This window comes from Vulpes lagopus, chromosome 4 (genome assembly GCF_018345385.1).
Source record: "Vulpes lagopus strain Blue_001 chromosome 4, ASM1834538v1, whole genome shotgun sequence".
NCBI lineage: Eukaryota > Metazoa > Chordata > Mammalia > Carnivora > Canidae > Vulpes > Vulpes lagopus.
In genome coordinates, this window is record NC_054827.1 from 41,342,646 (window position 1) to 41,365,321 (window position 22,676).

The 22,676-nt window shown below is 46.0% G+C and overlaps 1 protein-coding gene across 4 annotated transcripts in view; it reads left to right on the forward strand.

The window, feature by feature from the left end:
* The first annotated feature begins 1,152 nt into the window (after nucleotides 1–1,152).
* PAXIP1 (PAX interacting protein 1) overlaps nucleotides 1,153–22,676 on the forward strand; it is a 50,255-nt gene continuing 28,731 nt past the window's right edge. For 2 of the 4 annotated variants that reach the window (XM_041752011.1, XM_041752010.1), the window contains exons 1-5: nucleotides 1,290–1,596; nucleotides 5,537–5,671; nucleotides 10,034–10,077; nucleotides 12,309–12,372; nucleotides 19,759–19,872. In XM_041752011.1, coding sequence (XP_041607945.1) covers nucleotides 1,516–1,596; nucleotides 5,537–5,671; nucleotides 10,034–10,077; nucleotides 12,309–12,372; nucleotides 19,759–19,872 — 438 coding nt within the window. In that variant the 5' untranslated portion in view covers nucleotides 1,290–1,515. Of the gene's footprint in view, nucleotides 1,260–1,289; nucleotides 5,351–5,536; nucleotides 5,672–10,033; nucleotides 10,078–12,308; nucleotides 12,373–16,723; nucleotides 16,887–19,758; nucleotides 19,873–22,676 lie in introns of those variants that run through there. The other 2 variants (XM_041752014.1, XM_041752013.1) reach the window with 2 other exon arrangements.

Consider the following 22,676-nt stretch of genomic DNA (forward strand, 5'->3'; position numbering starts at 1 on the left):
CCTTCCCCATCCTGCTCCATCGTCTTCTGTCCTTCCCTGTCCGGCTCCCTCCTCCTCGTTCCGCCTCGTCCTCCCCGGCCAGCCAACATCCCCACCAGTCCTTCCCTTTCTTCTCCCGTCCTCCTGGGCTACCCAGTCCAACCACCCCATCTTCTTCCATCCTCCCCAACCTGCCCTATCCTGCCTCCTCCTCCTCCAGTCCCACCACCCTGTCCTGCTCCGTCCTTCCCGTCCTTCCTCATCCTCATCCTCCCCCACCCTGCCCCTGTCCTGCCCTGGTCCCACCACCCCGTCCTGCTCCGTCCTCCCCAACCTTCCTCATCCCTCCCATCTTCCCCCACCCTGCCCTGTCCTGGTCCATCCTTCCCAACCTTCCTCATCCCTCCCATCTTCCCCCACCCTGCCCTGTCCTGCCCCAGTCCCACCACCCCGTCTTCTCCCGTCCTCCCCATCCTTCCCTATCCTGCCTCGTCCTCCCCCCTCCCCGGTCCCACCACTCGGTCCTGCTCCGCCCCGAGCGCCCGTCCCCGCAGACCGCACAGCTCAGGCAGACCCCAGAACGGAACTCCGGAGGTTCCCGGGTCTTTAAAAAACCAACCGCACTCGCACTGACTCGAGAACGCTGACCACTCAGCAGGTGACAGCAGCCCGCTGCGTGTCCGCGGCGCCGCCGGGTGACATCAGGGAGAGGACACGTCAGGGCGGCGCCGGCAGGGTGACGTCAGAACGCGCACGTCACGACGGGCCGCCGCCGGGGGCTGTGTGTGGGGGGGCAGGGCCTCCCTCGGCAGGAGTGCGCTGCGGGTGCGACGGCGAGACGCCCACCGGCGAGGCCCAGGAACCCGGCCAGCCGCGGCGCCCTCGGTCCCGCACGCCGTCCGGCGCCCGCCCCTCGGCAGGGACCGAGCGCCCGCGACCCGACCTCTGTCGCCCGCGGGCGCTGCGGCGTTACCTCGGTCCCGTCGGGCGGCCGGCGGCGACGGGAGCCCCTCCCGGGCCCGAGGCTACCCCGCGCCGCCATCGCCTCCGCCGCCCGCCGCAAGCCCCGCCCCCCGCGCCGCGCGCCTGCGCAGCCCGAGCGGCCGCGCGTGTTGACGGGAGGGGCCTCCGCGTTCCCTTCTTTCCCGGGACCGGCCCACTCGGACCGCGCCGGGGGGGGGGCGCGTTTGTCCGCGTCCTCGGGGTCCGCCTCTCGAGGGGGCGGCGGCTCCAGGTTCCGGGTGTGTGGAGCGGGCCTCGTGGGGGCCGTGCCCGCGGAGGTTCGAGCCGCGGGGGAGGTGGGGGGCGGCGCCGGCGGGCGGCCGGGCCCTCGGCGCTCCCCCTCGGCGGCCGGCGGGATGGTGCGTCCCGCAGGGCGCGCGCGGCTCCCGCGCTTGGGCCGCTCGGCGCGGGCGGGGGCGCGGAGGGCGGGGGAGCGGGCCCGACTCGCAGGACCGGGCCCCGGCCGCGCCGTTGGGGAGCGGGCCCCGCGGGGCGGGGCGGGAGCCGCCGCGGAGCCTTCCGGCCACCGCGACCATGTCGGACCCGGCGCCCAAAGTTCCCGAGGAGATGTTCCGAGAGGTCAAGTATTACGCGGTGGGCGACATCGACCCGCAGGTACCGCGCCGCGCCCGCCCGCGCCCGCCCGCGCCCGCCCGCGCCCGCCCGCGCCCGCCCGCGCCCTCCGCCCGCCGCGTCTCCGTCCCCGTCCCGTCCCTGCTCCCGCCGCGGGCGCGCGCCTGGCCGCAGAACGTCTGGGCCCCGCCGCCCCGGCCACCGGCCTGGCTGCGCGGACTCTGGGCCGCCGGGCGCCGAGCAGGCCCGGGGCTGGGGGGCCGAGGGGCCGGGGGAAAGGGACCTGCGGGAGGGGACCTGGGGGGCGGCCTGGGGACCTTCGGGAGCTGACCCACGGAGGGCAGGTGGAGGACCTGGGGGTGGGGGTCCTGCGGGACCTGCGACCGGCGAGCCCAGGGGAGCGACCTTCCGAAGCAGACCCAGGGAGGGGACCTGGGGGGCGGTCTAGGGACCTTCGGGAGAGGACCCAGGGAGGGGACCTACGGCAGGGGACCTGGGGGCCGTCTTCTAGACCCGCGGCCTGGAGGCTGGGACACAGGGGTCTAAAGGACCCACGATTAGAGGAAGCATGAAGGGAGGCGTGGAGATCTGGGTCATGCCCTACTGGGACCATCAGCCAGGGAGGGGACGACATGTAGAGGGGGTTGCTTCCTGACCAGAGGAGGGGAGGATATCGGGTGGGGGGGCCACGTCTCCGGCCTCTGCCTGGTGGGGGTCCGGCATCCTGTCGCATAGGTAAGTCCCCCAAACCCATCTGCCATCTCAGCCAATTGCTACTTTGCTTCTTTCTGAGGCAGATTTGGAGCAGGAGCATCCTTCCTGTTGCCCACCCCATGTGCCTGTGCTCCCAGAACAGGGGGCCCGAGAGTGGGGACAAGGTGAAGGGAATGGAGCTCAGGTGGGAACCCCAGGTCCAGGCTGCTGGGGTGTAGTGAACAGCCCCTGGTGTGGCCAGCCACCAGAGCTCACAAGGCTGGGCTGTGCAGCTGCAATCATGTGGGAAGTGCTTCGTTTGAAACCCTCTAATTCCTATTTCTTGATTTTCCTAATTGGGATTAAACAGTAAATGTGGAAGATATCCAGGTGGCACTAAAATTGTGAACATTTAACAGGCTCATACCAAAAGATACAGTTTTTTCCAAGCCCCCCCCCCCCCCCCCCCCCCCCCCCGTAATACATCTGTTTAAACGTCAGGGTGTTACTCTTGCGCTGTGGAAGTGAATCTTAGTTGAATATCTATTTCAGGTGAATCTTCACAATATTCTTTTTATTAAAGTTTGTGCAGGTAAAATTACCTGGGGTGGCTTATATGCTATGAGGGCTAAGCTTGGAGGTGAAGAGACTTGGAGCCAGGTGATCAGACCTTCGTCCTCAAGAGTGGAGACAGGTGTTTAACCAATGATCTTGGTTGGCACGGAAAGAATTATGGAAGGTTGATTGGTCTTGACCTTGTAGAGGCTGGTCTGTTTGTATCTTAGTAAACTAAACTCCCTTGTGTGACTTTCAGGGTGGACCCTTGTTCTGTTGTAACTGTAGGGTGAAGAGACTGGTCCTTGAATTTAAAGGTAAACCGGTGTTGAACCCATAGAGATCATGATGAATGCCTGTAACAGTGGCAGCTTTTTCCGGTATTGATAATTTTCCTGTCTTTGACTATCCAACCTTCTCCCCCACCTCCTTCCTACTCTCTTTATTTCATTTTAGGACTTTGGCTCTTATGAGGGACTTGAATCAAATGTTACTTAAAACCTGGAATGAGCTGAATTGGAACCATATTTGCTCAACTATGAGTCAAATCTAAGTGCTTAAAAATGTCCTTGGCAAACTACTTTGATGTGAAACAGTAGATTTTCTAAATGATTTAGAGCCAGAACATTGATTCCCTGAATCTTATAAATAAGGATTCAGAAAGTTCATGTGTATTGAACATCTAGCACCTGTTAAAAGCATTGGACTGAAGATGAGAAGAACTGATCCCTCTCAAGAACCCTTCATTGCTGGGGATGAGGAGCACACCTGAAGACATGGTGGTGTAGGGTGGTAGGTGTGGCAAGGACAGACTTTAAATTATAAATGCTGAGGTGCTTAGGAAGAGGCACCACTGAACTTTTTTTTTTTTTTAAGATTTTATTCATTCATGAGAGAGGGACACACACACAAACACACACAGGCAGAGACACAGGTAGAAGGAGAAGTAGGCTCCATGCAGGGAGCACGATGTGGGACTCATCTCGGGACTCCAAGATCACGTCCTGGGCTGAAGGCGGGCACCAAACCGCTGAGCCACCCAGGGATCCCCTGAACTTTTTTAAAGTAGTTGTCCTATCAGTGGGGTGTTGAGCTATACCCCGAAATCTATAGGATGAGGTGATGTTTTTCGTGTTAAATGTGTGCTGAGGAACAGAAGCATTGATGTATTTGAAACACACCAGGGTGATCAGTACACCTAGTGCAGAGTGACATGAGCTAAATCTAGTAATAGATTCAGTAGTGTGAAGATTATAAAGAAGCTACAAGTTTGGGCACCCTTCAAGTCCATGAAAAAATTAGTATTTCAGCAGAGTTGTAGAAAAGGCAGGTGACGGTGGGTGAAGAGTGAGCAGGAAGTGAAGACATCTTGGACGGTTCCAAGTTATCTGTCAGGAAGAGGAAGCAGAGAAGGAGCCTGGAGGTGTGTGAGTGCATTTGAGGACCAGCGAGGCCTTCTTTGTTCTTGGGTGGAAGGGGAGAGATTGAAATCTCATGACTCCTAAAAAATGTGGTAGGGTTGGAAATGCAGACTGGAGGGTGGATAGAGGAGGGTACCATTTTCTGTGGGTCAAGTCGAGTGGATGTGAAAACTAAAGAAGTTTGGAGGTGACGTGTGGCTACACCTACTGGTTTTCACTTACTAAACAAATACTGAGCATTGGTCCCAGTTGCTACCTCTGGATGGTCAATAAAACATCCTGAAAAAATTGTCCACCTTGTGGGTAAATTGAACTTTGTGGGCATCAGTTCACGTTCCTATGTGGTGCGCACCTGGGCTCCTCAGGCTCTGCCCTCACCTGCACCTGTCCCTGAAGTCTCTGGCCTGTGAGTAGCCTCCGGTTTATTTACTGCGTTGCACCTGGGGACCTCACTCTCAGAACTTTGGCCACCATTGACTGCCATCTGGTGGGGGCCCAGGCATTTTCCTAGCCCTTCCACCTGGCATGGGAAGGATGTGCCCCAGACTAAAGTACTTTTCTTCCTCGCCTGTGTGCTCATAACATGTTCCTCAGTGGAGGCTATTCTTGTGTCCCCAGGCTTTTTTTTCTTGCACTCCTACCTCTCCCAGGCACTTGTTTCTTCTTCCTAACCCCTAGTGATAGTTCTTTGGTCTGTGACCCTGGATTCCTGCTGTTATCTCAAACGCAGTCCATTCTTCTTTCAGCAAATCTGGTCATATCATTTCCCTGCTGAGAACCCTTGTGTCGCTCCAGAAGACGCTTCTGTAGGAGAATAAAATCCATGTGTGTGTAGCACATGACTGTTGGACCCTATCACCTGTCCGGTGTATTGAATGCTGCTACCCTCTCTCCCCTCCAATAGCCCATGTATTTTTGTCTCACTAAGTCCTTAAATTCATCAAGAATCTGCTCATTGTAGCTCCTTTTCTGGAAAATTTCCCATTTGTGATGAAACTACCTGTTCCTAAACCTTGAGGGTTGAGCCTGGTTGCCCTCTCAGCACTGTCCTGGCTGCCTGTCAGATCTTCAGTCCTCAGGACAGAGACGGTACCTAGTGCCCAGCTCACAGCCTTCATGCTCACTTGGTCAGTGGATTGGGATCTGCTGCTTTCCTCTGCTCTCAAATGTTTGATTGCATATGACTCAGTAAAAGGTTATTAATTGTGTGGTGAATATGGTATGTCTTTATTAGCATTTTCATTCACAACAATTTGTGGAAATCAGGAATGAAATGCAATGTTTTTCATTTTAATTTGTGTGGTTTTTTGAAGGTTATCCAGCTTCTCAAAGCTGGGAAAGCTAAGGAAGTGTCCTACAATGCGCTAGCCTCACACATAATCTCAGAAGACGGGGATAACCCTGAGGTTGGAGAAGCTCGTGAAGTCTTTGATTTACCTGTAGTTAAGGTCAGTAGTAAATCTTGTTAATTTTACACACTTCATCGTATGCCTTGAAATCGATACAGGGTCTTGCCGAAGTACTGTCTTGTATGGGAAGCTGCCAGGCCATCAGAGCTCTTTGAACACACCAGTAACCGACTGCAGCATAAAGCCCTTTGCATTAAATCATGCTGTGGCAAGGTTTCTGCACGTTGCAGGTAACTCTGAACGGCTCAGCTCATGCACCTGCTATGGCGTGGCCCTGGTTCATCTCTGCCTGCAGCTCTCTACGCCAAGGATGTGTCCAGGAAATGGGTGTGTCGTCTTCCAGCGCTGGGCACTGGGGACTCCTAAGACAGTGTGCTCGATCCCAAGTGGGCAGTCTTGTCAGGACGTGACGACTCGAGCAGGCCACTTCCATCCCTACTACAGCAAGTGGTCTTAATTTCCACCTAGACACGTTGGAGCGAGTCCTGTCCTGGTTTGCTGTGCTGTTTAACTGCTCTCTGACATTGGTCACCATGACTGGGACACTGTCCACCCAGTGGCCATCATTGGTACCACTATCTAGCTGACTCTGGGTGGTTTATTTTAGAAAGTGGAGGCCTCGGCTCAGGTAGGTGACATGGTCAGATTTTGTTGATCTGCACACTGCTGTTCTCTTGCTGCTCATAGTTAAATGCCTGATGTTAAATGCATATTTTGAAATAAAATTTTGTAGTTTTGGTCCCTTAATTTTTTTCTAATCGTAGGTATTATTTATTTGTTTTAAAATAGTTCAGTTCGATTACCACTTTTTTTTTAGGCTGTCAAATACTTTGCCTTAAAATCAGAATGAAAGTGATTGTGGTTTAATAACAAGAGAGGCTAGGAGTTAGGAAAGATTGCCATTAAGTTTGGCTGGGATACAAAGAAGCTGACCAGCCCTGGGAAGTCTGTACCTTATCGGTACCCAGGGTCTGAAACTGCCTTGCAGGCTTAGAAATCTGATTTTTGAAAATAAACCTGAAAGCAGATCTGTCTCACGAGAAGGTTCTCAGAAACCAGACTCTCCAGAGACGGCTGTTTCGGTCAGAGTAACTATTAATTTGCAGCACTGAAATAGAGTGGTCACGATCCTGCACTAGATGGCTTATTTCATTGTGGCCAGCTCCTGTGTGAAGCCCACATGTCAGCAGGTTGCCTGCTCCCTTCACCTGACCCCACTTGATAAGAGAGACAGACTCATGACAGGCAGTGGGCTGTGGGTTCGTGCACTTACCTCCCTGGGACCCTGCTTTTGTCTCTGGTTTGCTTCCATTCTCCTTAGCCATGGGGACAGTGTCTGCACTCCCTCAGCAGCCTGGAGCTCATTGTCTCAGGACAGTGACTTCATGTAGATTGTGTAGGTTGCAGAATGAAACTTAAAAGGGCAGCCTTACTGACAAATGTTGGGGCCAGAGTCATTGTTGCCAGACCATTTAGAGCAGTGGTTCTTAAATCTGGTGACACTCAAATCCCTTCTTGCAGCAAGCACTTTGTAATACCCTCTTTACTCTCTCTTTATTTGCGTGTAACAGAACACATAGTTTAGAACATATGTACACATGGATGTGCATTTATATTTACATATAAATTGCCCAAACTGAAACGTAAAGGAGAAAAAGAAAAGAAAATAAATAATATGTATTTCAATGTGTAGATCCTTGGGCACAGGTCCACAAGGATGGGGTAAAAAGGTGAGCTGCCGGGACTGGTCAGATGTGAAGTGACTGCCATGGATGTGGACTGGTCCCCAGAGCTCATAGGCTGGGTCGCCAGCTGGGAGATAACATTTCAAAATGGTGATCAGTCCTTGCTAGAATTCTGAGCTAAAAAAAAATCAGTCTTCTTCATTTTACACGTTGTATTTCTGGAAAAGTCAGGCTGTAATAAGGCTGCATGAAATACCTATTACCCAGCTTCTATAATTATCACCATTTTGCCAATCTAGCTTAATATACCCCCATCCTCCTCTTCCCCTTTGCCTGTAGTAGCTTGAAACAAGGCCCCAGGCACAGTCATCTTTCATCTGCTTCACAGCTCCAGGCTGCTTGTGATTTGTGACAGCGCCTGTCCTGTCCAGGGACTACAGTGCCCCATGACGGGATGATGGAGTTGTGAGAGCTTGTCCAGCAGTGTGTGTGTACCCCAAGATTGCTGCTGCTAGACCCTCGAGTTCCTAGGCCGAATTTGGCTGATTGAGGCAGAGGCCTGGTTCTATAAGCACAGATTCCTTGGCCTTTAACTTATTGAATCTGACAAATGCATTTTAAAAATCATCTTTATGCACAGTGACAGTGTATCATTTACATATTTGAATTGTATAGATGTTTAAAACTTGCATCTTTAGGCACCAAAACTTTTTTTAAATGGAAATATTTTTCTCAGTGGCCTTAGGACATCATTGGAAATGATAGTTATGCTGACTTATAGTGGGCTTATTTTTACATACTGTTATTTGCCTTTGGGATAAATCACTCCTTGTTACTATGCTTTTCTAGTTCTCCATTTCTGCGGTTACTGGTATGTCTTACAGACTTGGCATTATTTTTTATTTTTTCAAGATTTTATTTGAGAGAGAGCATGAGTGAGTGAGAGAGAACAGGAGCAGAGGGGAGAGGGAGAGAGACTAGACTCCCCACTGAGTAGGGATCCAGATGTGGGGCTCGATCCCAGGACCCTGAGATAATGACCTGACCGGAAGGCAGGTGCTTCCTCCACTGAGACACCCAGGTGCCCCTGACTCAGCATTATTTTATGTAGAGTCTTCTGAATGAGGGTCTGAGGGTGGATCTGTGAGTGGGCATTATGACTAGCCCTAAATGCTTAAACGGGGATACCTATACTTGTTCCCTCCCTCAGGTTTTCAGAGGGACACTTACCAGGGTGTGTGCTGCGTGGTAGTTGGAAGGGATGCCTTTCCAGAGTGTCTGCTTCCTTCTGTGGTCACACTCCTACTCAGAGGCACCTCTCTCAGTGTTCTTGAGAAAAGTCACACCTTAACCTGCCCAAATCATAGCACAGCGCATTGCCCGAGGCTCTGAAAACTCAGACTCAGGGATGAATAGAAATGCTGTTTCTGGAAAGCCCACCTGGTGCTCAGCCCTGCAGCCAGGGAGTTCCACAGGGCTCTGGGTGTTACTGTGCAGAATAACAGCTTGGCCCCCATGATGATGAGAGTCAAAGCCAATATTGGGTGACTGATGCTGGCCAGCCTCCTTCAGTTTCACTGAATTTATCCCAGGATCATCAAAAAATAAAATGTGAAGACACATTGGATAGAATGCATGGAAAGTAACACTAAATGCTTTCTTTCAGCTTGGGGCGCTTCATCCAGTAGGTTAGCATGCTTGCCAAATAACCAAATCATTGTCATGAAAATAATGTCCCAAGGAGAGCCAATCTTTATTTTATAAAATATCAGGTAGTCCTACACCTTGTTCATGGAAGACCCACTGTTATAAACTTAGGCTGACACATTGTTGGTGTCAAATGATTGCTGAAAAAAGATGAGGGGATTTTGTTTTCTAAAGTTGTTTTAAGGTGTACGTGACAAAGCTAGTGTGAAGATCATTAGGGGAGCACTGGTTGCACGAGAGCAAAGGCTACATTTTTCTTCTTCATTGTTATATTTGCAGTGCCTTGCACCATCTCTGGCACCAAATAGATTTTCGATAAATATTTGATGAATAAGTTGATGCATGAATAATAGCTAGATATGTACATTTAAGTGGGTGGAAGTTTCTGGAAGTTTCAGCTGGCTAAATGGGGCATTACATAGTTGAATGTAACTTTGAAAATTACATGTAGAAATGTAAGATAATTTTTCAAAGATGTTAATTACCGAAAAAGGTGGTAATGAAGCTTAAGGTTTTATAACTAATCCGAATTTTGGAGTTCATAAAAAATTACCAGACAGAAATACTCTTCATGGTTTGCAAATGTTATATCTATTGGGATTTACTAAAAAACAACTGAATTTCCACTTGGTTGGATTCAAGATTGAAGAAAGGAACCAGACAGCGGCTGATATACCTGGGGTGGGGAGGGAGTGGAGATGGCTCTCAGGTCCCTGTCCTTCCAGCTGTGAGGACAGTTTCTAGCTGGTGTAGATGCTGAAGCAGCAATGTGTCTACACCTAAAATTTAAGTTTCTGTATGTAGTAATTTAAAATATATCTGGTAGTGTTTCATTCTATAGCAGAATTCCAATCACCTTGACCATTGATAACTAATCTTTGATATTGTTACTACTTGAATACTTATAATCTGGGTGCTTTTAATTTCCAGGAGCAATGTTGGTGAAATAGTGTCATTTGATTATAAATTGAAAGTATTTTTTGATTTGAGTTCATATTTTCTTTTTCAGCCATCTTGGGTGATCTTGTCCGTTCAGTGTGGAGCTCTGCTGCCGTATCCTTTTTGGGGGAAGGGGAGAGGGGAAGGACAATGCTGGGTTAAGACTCACATGATGACTAAGTGGATTCATTAGTTAGGGCAGTTTGTGTGTGTGCATTCTCTGTCCCTGCTGTTTTCTACTCTCTGTCAGATTTTATGTCATCTCCCCTGGAGGGAAGGGCACCAGCTGTGGGGGAGCTTCTCTGGGCTGGAACCTGGGGGCACAGGCTCTAGTCCTGGGAGTGGGTTTTATGATCTCAGACAGTCTGCTTCTCTGGACCTCAGTTTTCTTGTCTCTGGAACAGACAGCTTTTGTGATGTCCAGTTAGGTAGAATATTTCTAAAATTGTAAATCTGCCTGAACCAAACCCTGAGTTATTTGGACGGTAGATAGGGAAAGAGAACGGCAGAACATTGTTAGTTTTGTTACATGCATCATTATTCTTTTTGATTACGTTGGATAAAAGGTTTATTTAACACACATGTTGACACCTGCTATGGCCTGGGTACTAAAACGAGAGGTCAAGAAGACCTCGTTGCTGCCCTCGAGGAGCTCCCTCCCATGCCTGTGTCCTTCACTTCATCATTTCTTGAGTGTGGCTCTGGAGCACAGGCCTTCCTGCCTTTGTGTGAGATGTCAGCTGCTGTTCAGTGTCCTGAACAGTGTCACGGCGTCTGTTTCACTCTGGCAGTGTGGAGCCTCACTGGAGAGTCACTCCACATGTAACCTGCTTGTGGAAGTCACTTCCTGTAAGGGCACATGCTAACATACAGTGATGTTAAAATTGCAGACTCCAACAGGGGATGATGTTCTTCACCCTCTTGTTTTGTAGCTATGCCAGACAGTTCCTGTGAGTGCATTTTTACTTATTGAACTGATGCAGCTGGAGGGAACCTTTTTATATGAAATATTTATAGGTGGCCTCAGATACACAGAAAACATCCCTTTGTAAGCAGAACTTCAGCATCTGCAACTCAAACGTTCTAAGATTGCTCATAATTTAAAGAGTTAAATCAGTTCCTGTTTTTAGTTTTCATTCGCGTGGATCTTTGGGAGTTGTTGTCTTTATAAGCACAGGAAGAAAGCTGGGGAGGGGGTGGGGGTTGAAGATAAGTGCTTAGTTCTTCTTGTTCTGGATCATTTATTCTCTGCACAGGATTCCTTGAGAAGCCATCATTGCCCTACAGTTCTATTTGCCTGTTGAAGAGCAGCTTGGAGGGACACAAAAGGAGGAGGGCCTGAGGCTTGGGGGTAACACTCTAGACTTTGTTGATGTTTCCTCAGGTCTTTGCAAGTAGGAAACCCTTAAGGTAAAGGCAGGAGGATGGATAGATGGTGGGTGATGGGGCTGAAGGTATGATGTTGGGGCCTGCAGAGCAGATTGTAGTTGGGCAGGCTCCCGTCTTTGTGAGGTTTCTTAGCAGGGCTATGTAAAGGACTTCTAGATCGCAGTGGAGTTTTCAGTCTCGTCTGTTGTTCCTAGTTCTTATTTCAGGGGGGATACTTTTGTTTGGAGAACAAAGTAATGCTTTAACCCATTTTGAATTGTAGAAATTTTTTAAAAACAGTCATTGTGTTTACTTTGAGTGGTTTGTAGAGTACAGGCACCTAGAGGTTGTATCGTGTCGTGTGTGTAAAGCCGAATGCCCAGTGGCGGGCACCCAGTCAGCTCTTCTGAATGAATTTTAACAATCAGAGCTGGGAGGGTTGATAACTGTATTTTCTGACTCTTGTTTTAACAAAGGGAAAATTGAAGCTCAGAGTTGGTCTTGCTCAAGTTCCTAAAATTAGCAGTGGTTATAAGACTAGAACTCAAGTTCTTTTGTGAGAGATTCTGTACTGTACAACAGAAGTCCCACGAATGTTTCTTTCTCAGATAAACTCAAGACTTTTAATTGGCTTTTAAAATAATTGCTGTGCCGTATGTGTGTATAAATCTATCTGTGTGTGTTTGATTGTGTACAGTGAGCTAGCTCAGAGGTCCGATGGCTTCCCTGTGATTGTGCTGTGCCCACTTTATTGGCCATGTGAGTGGAGATGCTGGATCAGAGCATGCGCTTCACAGAACCACCCATTCGTTCTGTGCTGCCTGTTGCTCCTTTCTCTGCTCTACCTGTGTCACCTTGGTCAATCTAAGTCTCTTTCCTGTGTGGATCCAGTAAGAGGGAGGGGGGTGGATTGTGTCATAGCAAAATGCAGCTTGCACTAATCTCATTTAATTGGAATCTTAATAACTATCAAACAGAGTAAATGGTTTTTCTCCAGAGTCATGTCAGATTTTTTTTGGAATCACTGCCTGTCTCTCCCAGGTAAGTATGGTTACAACCATGTTATTCACTCATGTTATTCACACATAATAGTTCCTGGTTTTTATGAGATTGGATTTATGACCCATTGGTGAACCAGTTTTAAAGAAGTTTTTTTCTAAACTGCATATTCAGTGTGACCTTTTGACACATTTATCATTATTTAAATATCCATGCCTGGTCTTAAGATTTAAAATTTTAATGGGTGAAAATGGTCTTTCTAATCCAAAGAGTTACAAAGATACGGAATTTGAATATCAAAAAATAGTAAAAATGAAATTATTTTAAGATGACAAGAAAAATTCAGTCATAAAGGTAAATGATTTTTTAAATAAAGGGCTCATTTAGATCAATAAGAGAAATAAAATCTCAGATAAGGCAGAAAAATGAACTTACAACTTACTACAGAGGAATTACAAGTGTGACAAAACATTTGACACACTTTATAATCTAAGACATGAATATTTTACTACACTGAGATGAGAATTTCCACTTCTCGAATCTGTGACCCTGTGTTTGGTGCTGGTACGCCTGCAGACAAGCTCCCCTCCCTGCTGGCAGGAGTGCAGATAGTGCGGCTGTTTTCTACAGAAGTAACAGTGTCGGGAGCCCTAAAATACTCCTTTTGTTTTCTCTTCCAGTTCTCTTACATTTAGACATTTATCCCAAATTGGTAGAAATAAGGGCAGATTGATGGATAATGGTGTTCAGTGGAGCATTATGTAGAATAGGGAAAAATTGGGGAAAAAATCAGATCATCCTGTGTTTGGAAATGGTTCAGAAACCTGTTCTATGTCTTGTACAATGGCCTAACTCTGTAGCCAGTTTTGAATTGCTGCTTTATGAAAGTATGGAAAGAGGTGGTAAAAGCTTTCAGTGGGGGAGAAAAGCAGGCCGTTAACAGGTGTGTGGCATTACAGTAAGCCAGTAAAATACATGAGACATGTCTAAAGGGAGGGACCAGAATGTCAGCGGTAGGGTATCTAAGTAGTGGGAAGGTGAATATTCAGTATTTCTAAGTTGTATTGTGTCCCCTGCACTGTCAGCTAGGAAACCCTCAGCCTGTAGAAACCATTGTAACAAATTCAGCAGATTTGGAAATCGCATAGGACGATGTGTTTAGCGTGAGGATGGGGATAGGTGTGGTCAGCAGTGCTCCTTGCTATGTGCCCTCTCAGACCTGTGCCCATGGGGACCGTGGTCAGGAGCATGTGGCCCATCCTGTGGAAGTCTTGAGGAAAGGGCCTTCAGGGCCGATAAGTGAGAGGTCAGGGTGCAAGCCACAGCCTTGTGCTCTGTGCTGATGGGTCCTGGAGCTCGTTCAGCAGCGGCCGCCCTGTCTCATTTGGACCCTTTCCCTGTTCACACAGTAAGCAGGTTCAGGGAGGGTGGACTCAGTTTTTGTTTGTATCTCTTACAAATTCTTGAAGTTCTTTGAAATTATAAAATTCTCTCTTACTGTTTTTGCTTTATTCATTTAATAGGGAGCCTTGAAATCCTGGCTTTTTTTTCTTCTCTTTTGAGAACAGGAATTTTGTTGGTATTTGTATTTTTCATTGCTTTTCACATCTCTGCAATAAATGTGTATTTATAATGATAACGATCTTTGAAGTTGGCTAAAATGAAAAGCTTTTAATGGTGGGTGCTGTGGCTGTATGTGAGTCTCATTGTTCCCTTATACTTCTCTGTATGTTCCAAATGTACAATAAATGTCAGGAAAGTTTTAAAAATGAAGACATTTTATTATTATTATTCCTTAATGCATAAACGCAATATACTTTGGTTAAAATGTGCATTTTGCGTGTAATTACATTTTTGTTTTTTGGATTGATGGGTTCAGAAATTCAGAGCTCCCTATCCAGAGGGTTCAAGTTGAGTGAGAAGAGAGAGGGAGAGGCTAGGGCAGGGAGTCCCGAGGTGTTTTCAGGGAGCAAGGTCACAGTGACATGATATGTAGCAGACCTGACTTGGGGAAATAAGTAAGAAAATCAGAAATATGTGAGTATATGATGATTTCAGGGTTTTAAATTTGATAATTAGCTATTATTAAATACTAACTATGAGTTTAGCATTAGAGAAGACTTTTAGTCTTAGAAAAAACAATAATTACGTTTAACAAAGGGTATGATAAATGGAACATGATTTTAGATACATAATGTAAAGGTTATAGTACACACAACACCTACTGTGTGATGTGCTAAGTCCCGTGGGCCTGATCTCAGTGTGAGTTCACGAGAGCAGGCATGAGTGTGGACAGCAAAGTCAGGAAAGCCTGTGTGTGTGTCTGTGTGTGTGTGTGTGTGTGTGTGTGATGTCAGATGTGAGGGGCCTGAAAAAGTGGGGAAGGAGGGGTGCATTCATGGCAAAGCTGCATGGAAAGAGAGGAGGAGGGCGCAGGGAACAAAGGCGTTTTCTCACTGGGCAGAGGAAAGAAAGCAGCGTGGATGGTGAGCTCGGGAACTGAGACAGATGTTGGAGTTTGAGCTCCCTAAAGTAGCCAGAAGGATGCTTTCCTTTTTCTTAATATTTAATTTTGGATTACACATATTTACCTTAGGACATTTGGAAAACAGAAAAACAAAGTTAAAATCCCTGCAGTCCTTTAGGGGCACCTGGTCTGGGAGCAGTAGCAGGACACAAGTGCAGGGAGGGGATGGAAGTTTTGGTGGAAGGGAGAGGTGTGGTACTGGAATTGAAGCAGAGGTTTGGACTCAGGATGTTGCTGTGTTGCTGATGTTCCCAGACAGGAATCAGCAGGGCTTGGTGACTTGGGACAAAGGAGAAGGCAGTGCCCTCAGTGCCCCTCTGTGCCAAGTCCTACAGGAGTTGCCTCCAGTTTTTGTTTTATTATGTGATAAATAAATAAAACTGAGGTGATGTCCTCCGTCAGACCAGGAGCCCGGGGGAAGTGCCAGCTAGCATCACTGCTGGGGATCAGAAGTGGGAGCCAGGTTTTTCAGGGAAGATGGTGAAGTTGGTTGGAAACATGTTGAGTGTGAGGTGTGGATCAGCTGTCCAGATAGGGGGCCGTGGAGATGTGACATGAGGGCAGAGAATTAGCTGCACTTAGGGGAAGGTGGAAAGGCACATACTCAAGAAGAGAACCTGGGGTAGCATGCTGTGAAGGAGATTTGGGAAGAAAAGAGATTTAAGCCTAAATAGAGGTGATACTGGAGGGAGGAGTAGGGTAATAGCAGGATGAAATAAGATGTAATTAGTTTTTAGTTCTGGGAAAGAGCAGCCCCTCAGGTAAAGATGTGGAGCACGAATTTGTAGTAGGTAGTTGTGCATAGCTTCGTGGGTCCCCTCGGTCCTGCCTGTGACCCGGGAGAGGAGGAGGGGCATGGATGTTGGACAGGGACACAGCATGGCTGATTGCCCTGGTGGCTGTCATGCCAGCCTAGCGGTCCATGTGGAGCTCAGGTTCCGGGTTGAGAAGACAACAGGTGTAGTCCGTGGAGGGGCAGGGAGGAGGAGAATGGAGAGCCTAGGGAAGGCAGCAAGAAGCAGGTAGAGAGCAGGCTTCCCTGGGCGGTGTGGTCTGGGAAGCGGCCCAGCCTGTAGAGATGATCTAGGTGTGAAACTCATTGTGGGCAGTGGCCGGATCTGTGCTGGACAGAAGGTGAATTTAGAAGGACCTTTTGATAGTGTTTTTATGTCCTTTTAACAAATTCATTAGATAATAAAAATTGGAACCCAGAATCCATATGATCTTTATGGATCACTTAGTACACTGTTCATCACTCAGGATGATGAATTGGAATCCTCAGCGTGTTATGGGATCACATAATAAAAAGCTGTGCTTTTGAGTTCATGATGATTGATCAGATAAAGATGGGCAATATTTTGCTCGATAGTGTTTCACATGCCAAGAGCCTGGCTAAGAAAAGTGCACTGGGGACACTGATATTGTGTGGTTGCTAAGACATGCTAATTTAGTTTTTAAGATGAATTAACACACAAGGTGCACATCATGCAGCTAAGGGGATTTGGTGCAACAGACACCTGATGAATACTTCTTTCGTGACAGGCCCAGTGCCGAGGGGTGCACATAAGTTAAGGTGTAGGAGGTCTTCCCCTCAGTAAATGTACATTGTAGAAGAGAAGACAGACATGTGAACACACTGTGTGCTATAGTACACACAGAGGTAAAAGTGGGTACGAGGTGTGGAGATGGTACCAGGACGGAGCCATCAAGGTGGTCTGTCTGCATCATGCAGAGACTCTTTGGTGTCTGCACCTTCTTCTGAGCACTTGCACCCACACATGCGCACCCCAGGCAGGACCCCCCAACCTTTACAAAAGGACTGTTTGCTTGGTGGCTCTCAGTGACCTTCTGTCTTTTCCCCGTCAGGGTGTTGATACAAGCTGGAGCTCTTTGTTGGAGTCTTCCAGAGCTCTCCCAGGGAGAGGTAGGGAAGGGAGCTTGTGCCAGCAGAAGCTGAGAAGCACAGACACCATCTGCCTTCTCCTGACCCGGTATTGATGCAGGCTGGGGCCCTGTTGTAATGTGCTGGGTAGGTTTGGGGGATAGGTCGAGAGTCTGATGGAGAGCCTGGCCAAGGTCGTAATTTAAATCTTGAGGACTAAAAATAAAAGCCCTTTCCATTCTGTATCTCAATCAACAGATATTTCTTGACTGCCTACCCATGTGCCTTGCACTGTACTAGGTACTGTGAGAACTATCAAACATGTTTAAGTTGTGATTCTTAGTGAGACCCCCATCTTTAATCAGGATGATTATAGTTTCTAATCACGATGGGACAAGGACAAATTCAGGGGGCCTAGAACCAAGGAGGGTCCTACTTGTGTGAGACCTCCCAAGAAGGAAGGGTGTACCTGATTGGTATGAAGGGAGCATTTATTCATTTGGGGGCCGTGGATGAGGTGACCATCCTCTGCTCCACATTCTTAAGTGGGTAGCATAGTGGGCAGAGGAAGCATGCAGTTTTTGGAGCGTGCCCAGCCTGTAGATGCTTGTGTAGCTTGCTGTGGGAGTCCAGGGACACTGGTAGTGGGGTGGGAGTTGAGGGTGGTTAAGGCACAGAGCCAGAGCATAGTGTGTTTGAGGAGTGTCCCACCAACATGGCTGAGGTTTGAGACACGTGTGTGGGAACAGCTCTAGGTGGTTGGCAGCCACGCGGGCAGGATGGCCTGAGTCACCACTGAAGGAGTTGGGTTTTGGTCTTAAGGTATCGAGATCACATCCAGGCTTTGTTAGCCATGATGAGAAGATTGCTCTTTTTTCTTTTTCTTTTTCTTTTTTTTTTTTTTTTTTTTTAAAGGAAGGCACTTTTCCCCAGTTATAAAATTAACACTCTTGAAAATTTGGAAAATACAGAAAAGTATAAAAATGAAAACACAAATGTCCCCATAATTCCATCACCACTAGATAACTATTATTAACATTTTGGTGTGGAAAGAGCATTCTTAACTATTATTCTGATACAGATTCATTAAATGAGCTGGCGTGGATGTTTGAAGTCATTTAACCCAGATGTGCATCGATGAAGAATCTGATTCATGGAAGTTCTCCCAAGTTGACAGGAACTAGTTTTGGAGACCGTGTATCAGTTCCAGGTCTCCCTTTCTCCCAACCAATGTTCTTTCCACAGCAATATACTTCTCCAGGCCTGTTGAGACCCAGGCCTGTGATGCAGGCTGGGGAGGGCCATGGACTAGGCTCACTGCGGTCAGTACAGCTGGGGCTGCATGTAACTGACCTGCGGCTGCAGCTCTCCGGAGAAGGCATGTTGAGCTTATGTTTCTTTAATTTTGTTTTTAATAGAGATGATCTAACGATTCATTGGAGTAGTCTGTATTATCCTGTAATTAAACCTCACCTCTCCAAATGCTGCAGGAGATAAATGTTTTTGTGAAAAGCCTCTAGTAAAAACAACAATTTTCTGGTCCAATCTTCTGAAATGTGACAGTGACTAACTAAATTAAAGAAATATAAAATAGTGATTTTTCAGGGTGATGTTATAAAATTAATGTGTTCTTGTTAGCAGTCACAGTAGTGTGGAATGCAAAATAATTTCTAGGAACATTTGTACACTGGATGAAAGTAGATGTAAAATGTTAAGAGTTCTGGCAAGCTGAATAATGGCAGGTTCTAAAAAATACTGTTTATAATATTTTATAGAATTAATTTGAGACAAAGTTCAGAATTCTTAACAGTTATTATAACCCTCAATCTATATAAATTATCCAGGAAAAAAGCAAACTTTGTTAAATGATAATCTTAGAATTAATTAGCACACCTTTTCTTGTTTCTTTTGTCTCTTAGACTCTAAAATTTTATTTTTTAGAAATTATTTTTGGGGGCAGCCCCTGTGGCGCAGCGGTTTAGCGCCGCCTGCAGCCTGGGGTGTGATCCTGGAGACCCGGGATCGAGTCCCACGTGGGGCTCCCTGCAGGGAGCCTGCTTCTCCCTCTGCCTGTGTCTCTGCCTCTCTCTGTCTCTATGAATAAATAAAATCTTTTAAAAAAAATTACTTTTCGTAGTAACTACCCTTAGAGAAGGATAGAACAGTGGGAAAACACAAGTAGGCCTGGGTTTAGACAGACCTGGGTTTTAAAAGCCAGCTTTTCTGATCAGCTGTAATTTTTGTAAGTTTGTTTCCTGATCTATATAATGGGTCGAATGATTCCTACTTCGAGTGGCGGTTATAAGGATTAGGAGTATATACAAAGCACTTGGCACAGTTCCTGGCACATAGTAGGCAGGCAATAAATGGTAGCTATTTTTGTTATAGTGAAAGCCTCTTTTCCAACATGAGCCATTCTCTCTGGAGTCGACTTCATCACTTATGCAAGCATAAGAATTATTCCTTTTATGCTTGCCTTATTTCCTTTTATGTGTTAAGTAATATTTATGTTTTACCCTGAGCTTACAAATAACTATTTTTGTCTTTTTATTTTATCCATTTCATAATTAGTATTTATCTGTTAATGAGTAAGGAATTCCATAGTGATTTTGAAACTGCTGTTGTATTTAAACATTTTAATACATGACAGTTGTAAGGATGGAATGGTGCACCAGTTCCTTCTGTTTTTTTTTTTTTTTTTCCCTATTGCTTTTGTTGAAATAATCTTCCATTCATTTTTTTGGAGTGTGGATATGTGTTTTCTATTCATTTGGTGACAAGGCAAAAAAGATGTCTATAGAACTATCATGATAGGAATGAAAGTTTTTGTCATGATAAGCAAATAGCTAAAAGCTCATCTGCTATTTTTCCCACTAATACCCTTAGGTTTATTTCATTTAATAAGAGAGAAAAGTAGATACAGCAGAGTTTGTTAAGACGTTACAGTGTATTTTAGTATTAAATAGACTTGCGTAGACTGAAATGTGTGACAGAAGCTTGGTGTGTCATTCTCGCTCAGGTGTCGTCCACAGACAGGAGCGCCCTGTGGGCTTTGCTCACTTTCTACGGGGGCGACTGCCAGCTGCACCTCAACAAGAAATGCACACATCTGGTTGTTCCAGAACCAAAGGGGGTAAGCGTTTCACGTACGTTTTCCTTCTCGTGCGTCATTTAAGTATTTCCAGTAATCAAATATTATTTTGAGTTTCCTTTGAATTTAATTATTAGATTCCATGTACAAAAGCTGGTTCTGTTAGTTTGTATTTTTTACACCCGGCTTCATTCCACAGAGGATGTCAGATGATTATCATTTCGATGCTAAGCCAGATGTGACCACTACCTACAAAGAAATTGGGGTTTATTTCATGGAGAAAATGGGAATGGTTTTTGAATCCCTTGAGTTTCCTTTCAAATCTAGTAAAACTTCATTTTTATTTGGGAAAATACGTATTTTTAGTCCCCTTCACAGTCTTAAAAAAGGCCTTGTACTGAGGATAACTTTGTCAGTGTGTATTTGGTGAAGTTTTCAATACCGTTTCCATTTTAGTAATTTAGGATATAAGAAAGCTCATTTAAAAAAAAAAAAAAAAAGAAAGCTCATTTATCTTGGTAATTACAGGGTTCCTATCTCTGAGCATTGGTGGGGTCCCCAGGTCAGCGGCATCAGCCTGTCTTGTGCATTTGTTAGAAATGCAGACTGTATGCCTGCCCCAGACCTCGTAAATCAGGACCCGGCGAGGGTGTGGGGAGTCCCGTTATCGGTGTCAGGCCCTCCTGGTGATTCTGGGGTCCATGAGAGTGAGAACCACTGCTTTCTGGAAATCAAACTCTTCCTCCCGAGAACAGTTACTTACAACTTTGAGAGTCAGGGGCAGGATATTTATGGTGAGCTAATTTTCCACGCATCCCCTCCGTGTTCCCTTACTGCCTTCAGTCTAAGTCAGCGCTGTCATCCTGTTTCCCATGTGGATGCACTGCTGCGTGGGGAGAGAGGTGTGTGTGGTACCCAGCCATGGCACCGCCTCGTGTGTGCAGCTTGGGACTGGTACAAACCTGTCCCGCCCAGGAGACCCCTTTCCCACGGATTTTGAGACTGAGCAGAGCTCATCCCTAAGTGTGGTTAGGCTGGTTTCCTGACACCAGATTTTGAGCTGGTGTGTGTGGTTGTTAACGTAGTAAGCCACACAATCCTAAGAAGAAACGTCTACTGGGAAAATTTCAGATTTGAATCTTAAAATTTGAGTAAAAAATTATATTTGTACATTTTAAGAGAAGTATATGCTTTGGTTATACTATTTTTGTATTAGTATCTTGTAAATTTATGGCTAAAATTTGATTTCAAGTGGTAGTTTGAAGGGAAACAAAGTCCTTATAGCTTTTATAGCTGTGAGCAAATACTTCTGAGGAGCCAAATGATAAATTTAAGAAGCAGTATATGAGTGGGGTGGGTTTGTCAGACAGATCTGCTGATTGCACACAAAAGCCAATTGCATCTCTTCAAATACTTTTTTTCCTTTTTTTTTTTTAAATGAACAAAGAAAATGTTTGAATGGTAGTCAAAACTACCTTTCATACTCTTGAATTTTTAAAAATGTTCAGTTAAGTGGAGAAGAATGGAGGGATTTAGTAACAAAATCAACAGGACAGAGGATGCTCGTCGTTACTGGGAAGGACTGGCTTGTGGCCGCTGCAGGCTTCGGCGTATGAAGTGTGCCCATGTGACAGAACCACACCAGTGCCTGAGTCCGCAACATTTAATACTTTGTAATTTTGAGGATCCAAGAATTGGAATGACTTAGCTGGTAAATTAGCCCCAGCAAAGGCATTCAATTCAGCGTTGCTTTGCTGCAGGTCATTCGTGATGTGTGCGGTGCCAGCACCCTGTGCAGACAACAGCCCAGGGCTGCCGCGGTGGCTCCCAGCACTAAGTGTGGCATTTTCCCTTTGATGTCTAAAATGCTCTGCGACTGCTATTTATGGCAGTGGTTTTATTTTTGCTATTAACAGAATTAAAATATTTCATATTTTATCTCAACAAACATCTTTTTACCTTGGAAAATAATATCCAAACCTTATTTTGTATGTAGGTTATTGGATCATCTTGAATTTTTGCATTATTTATGTATTTTATAAATATTTTGGTATATATCTGGACTTGATGTTTTCCTAAGACAGCTCTGTGGCTCTTTTGAAACAGGTAGTCAAGAAATTAAAAGTGTCTAGTCTGCTATAAAAACTTATCTATGTTTACTGTGGGAGGATTGATTTAACATTTAATACTTAAATATTTCAGAATGATTTTTAGAATAAGGAATAAACATTTTTTAAAATAAAAAATTTTTTTAAATAAAAAATTTTTATTTTAATTCCCGTTAGTTAACATACAGTGCTGTGCTAGTTTCGGGTGCACAGAAATTCAGCTCTTGCACACCTCACCCGGTGCGTGGCTTAGTGTCAGTGCGTTAAGCGTGCGGCCATCTTCATGTGTTTCTGCACGTAAGTTTATAGACGCTTATATCTTAATGAAAGATGTTACTGGTTGATAAGTAGTTTTATTGAGTTAAGCATTTAAGGGTTCCCACATGCTTTTACATTTAAGTTTAAAAACACTTGTATCTTAATAAGAAAATACGTTACTTAAATCATGGTTTATACACAATGTAGTTTCAAGTAGGTAAGCAGTGGGGTGTGGGTGAATCAACACAGTCCTACAGAGTTGGTGGCATAGCCTTGGAAGGGGGATGTAGTTACAGATAATGAAGCCTTAAAGTGCTTTCCATACTTTCATACTGGAACCTAGGAATTCTTCTACAGCAATTTAGGATATATGTGTTGACATTTAACTTCAGTTCCTCAGAGTAGCAAAACACTAAATAAACATTAGAAACAACTAGAATAAATGGCACCACACATAACTAAGCAGTAATCCATGACACC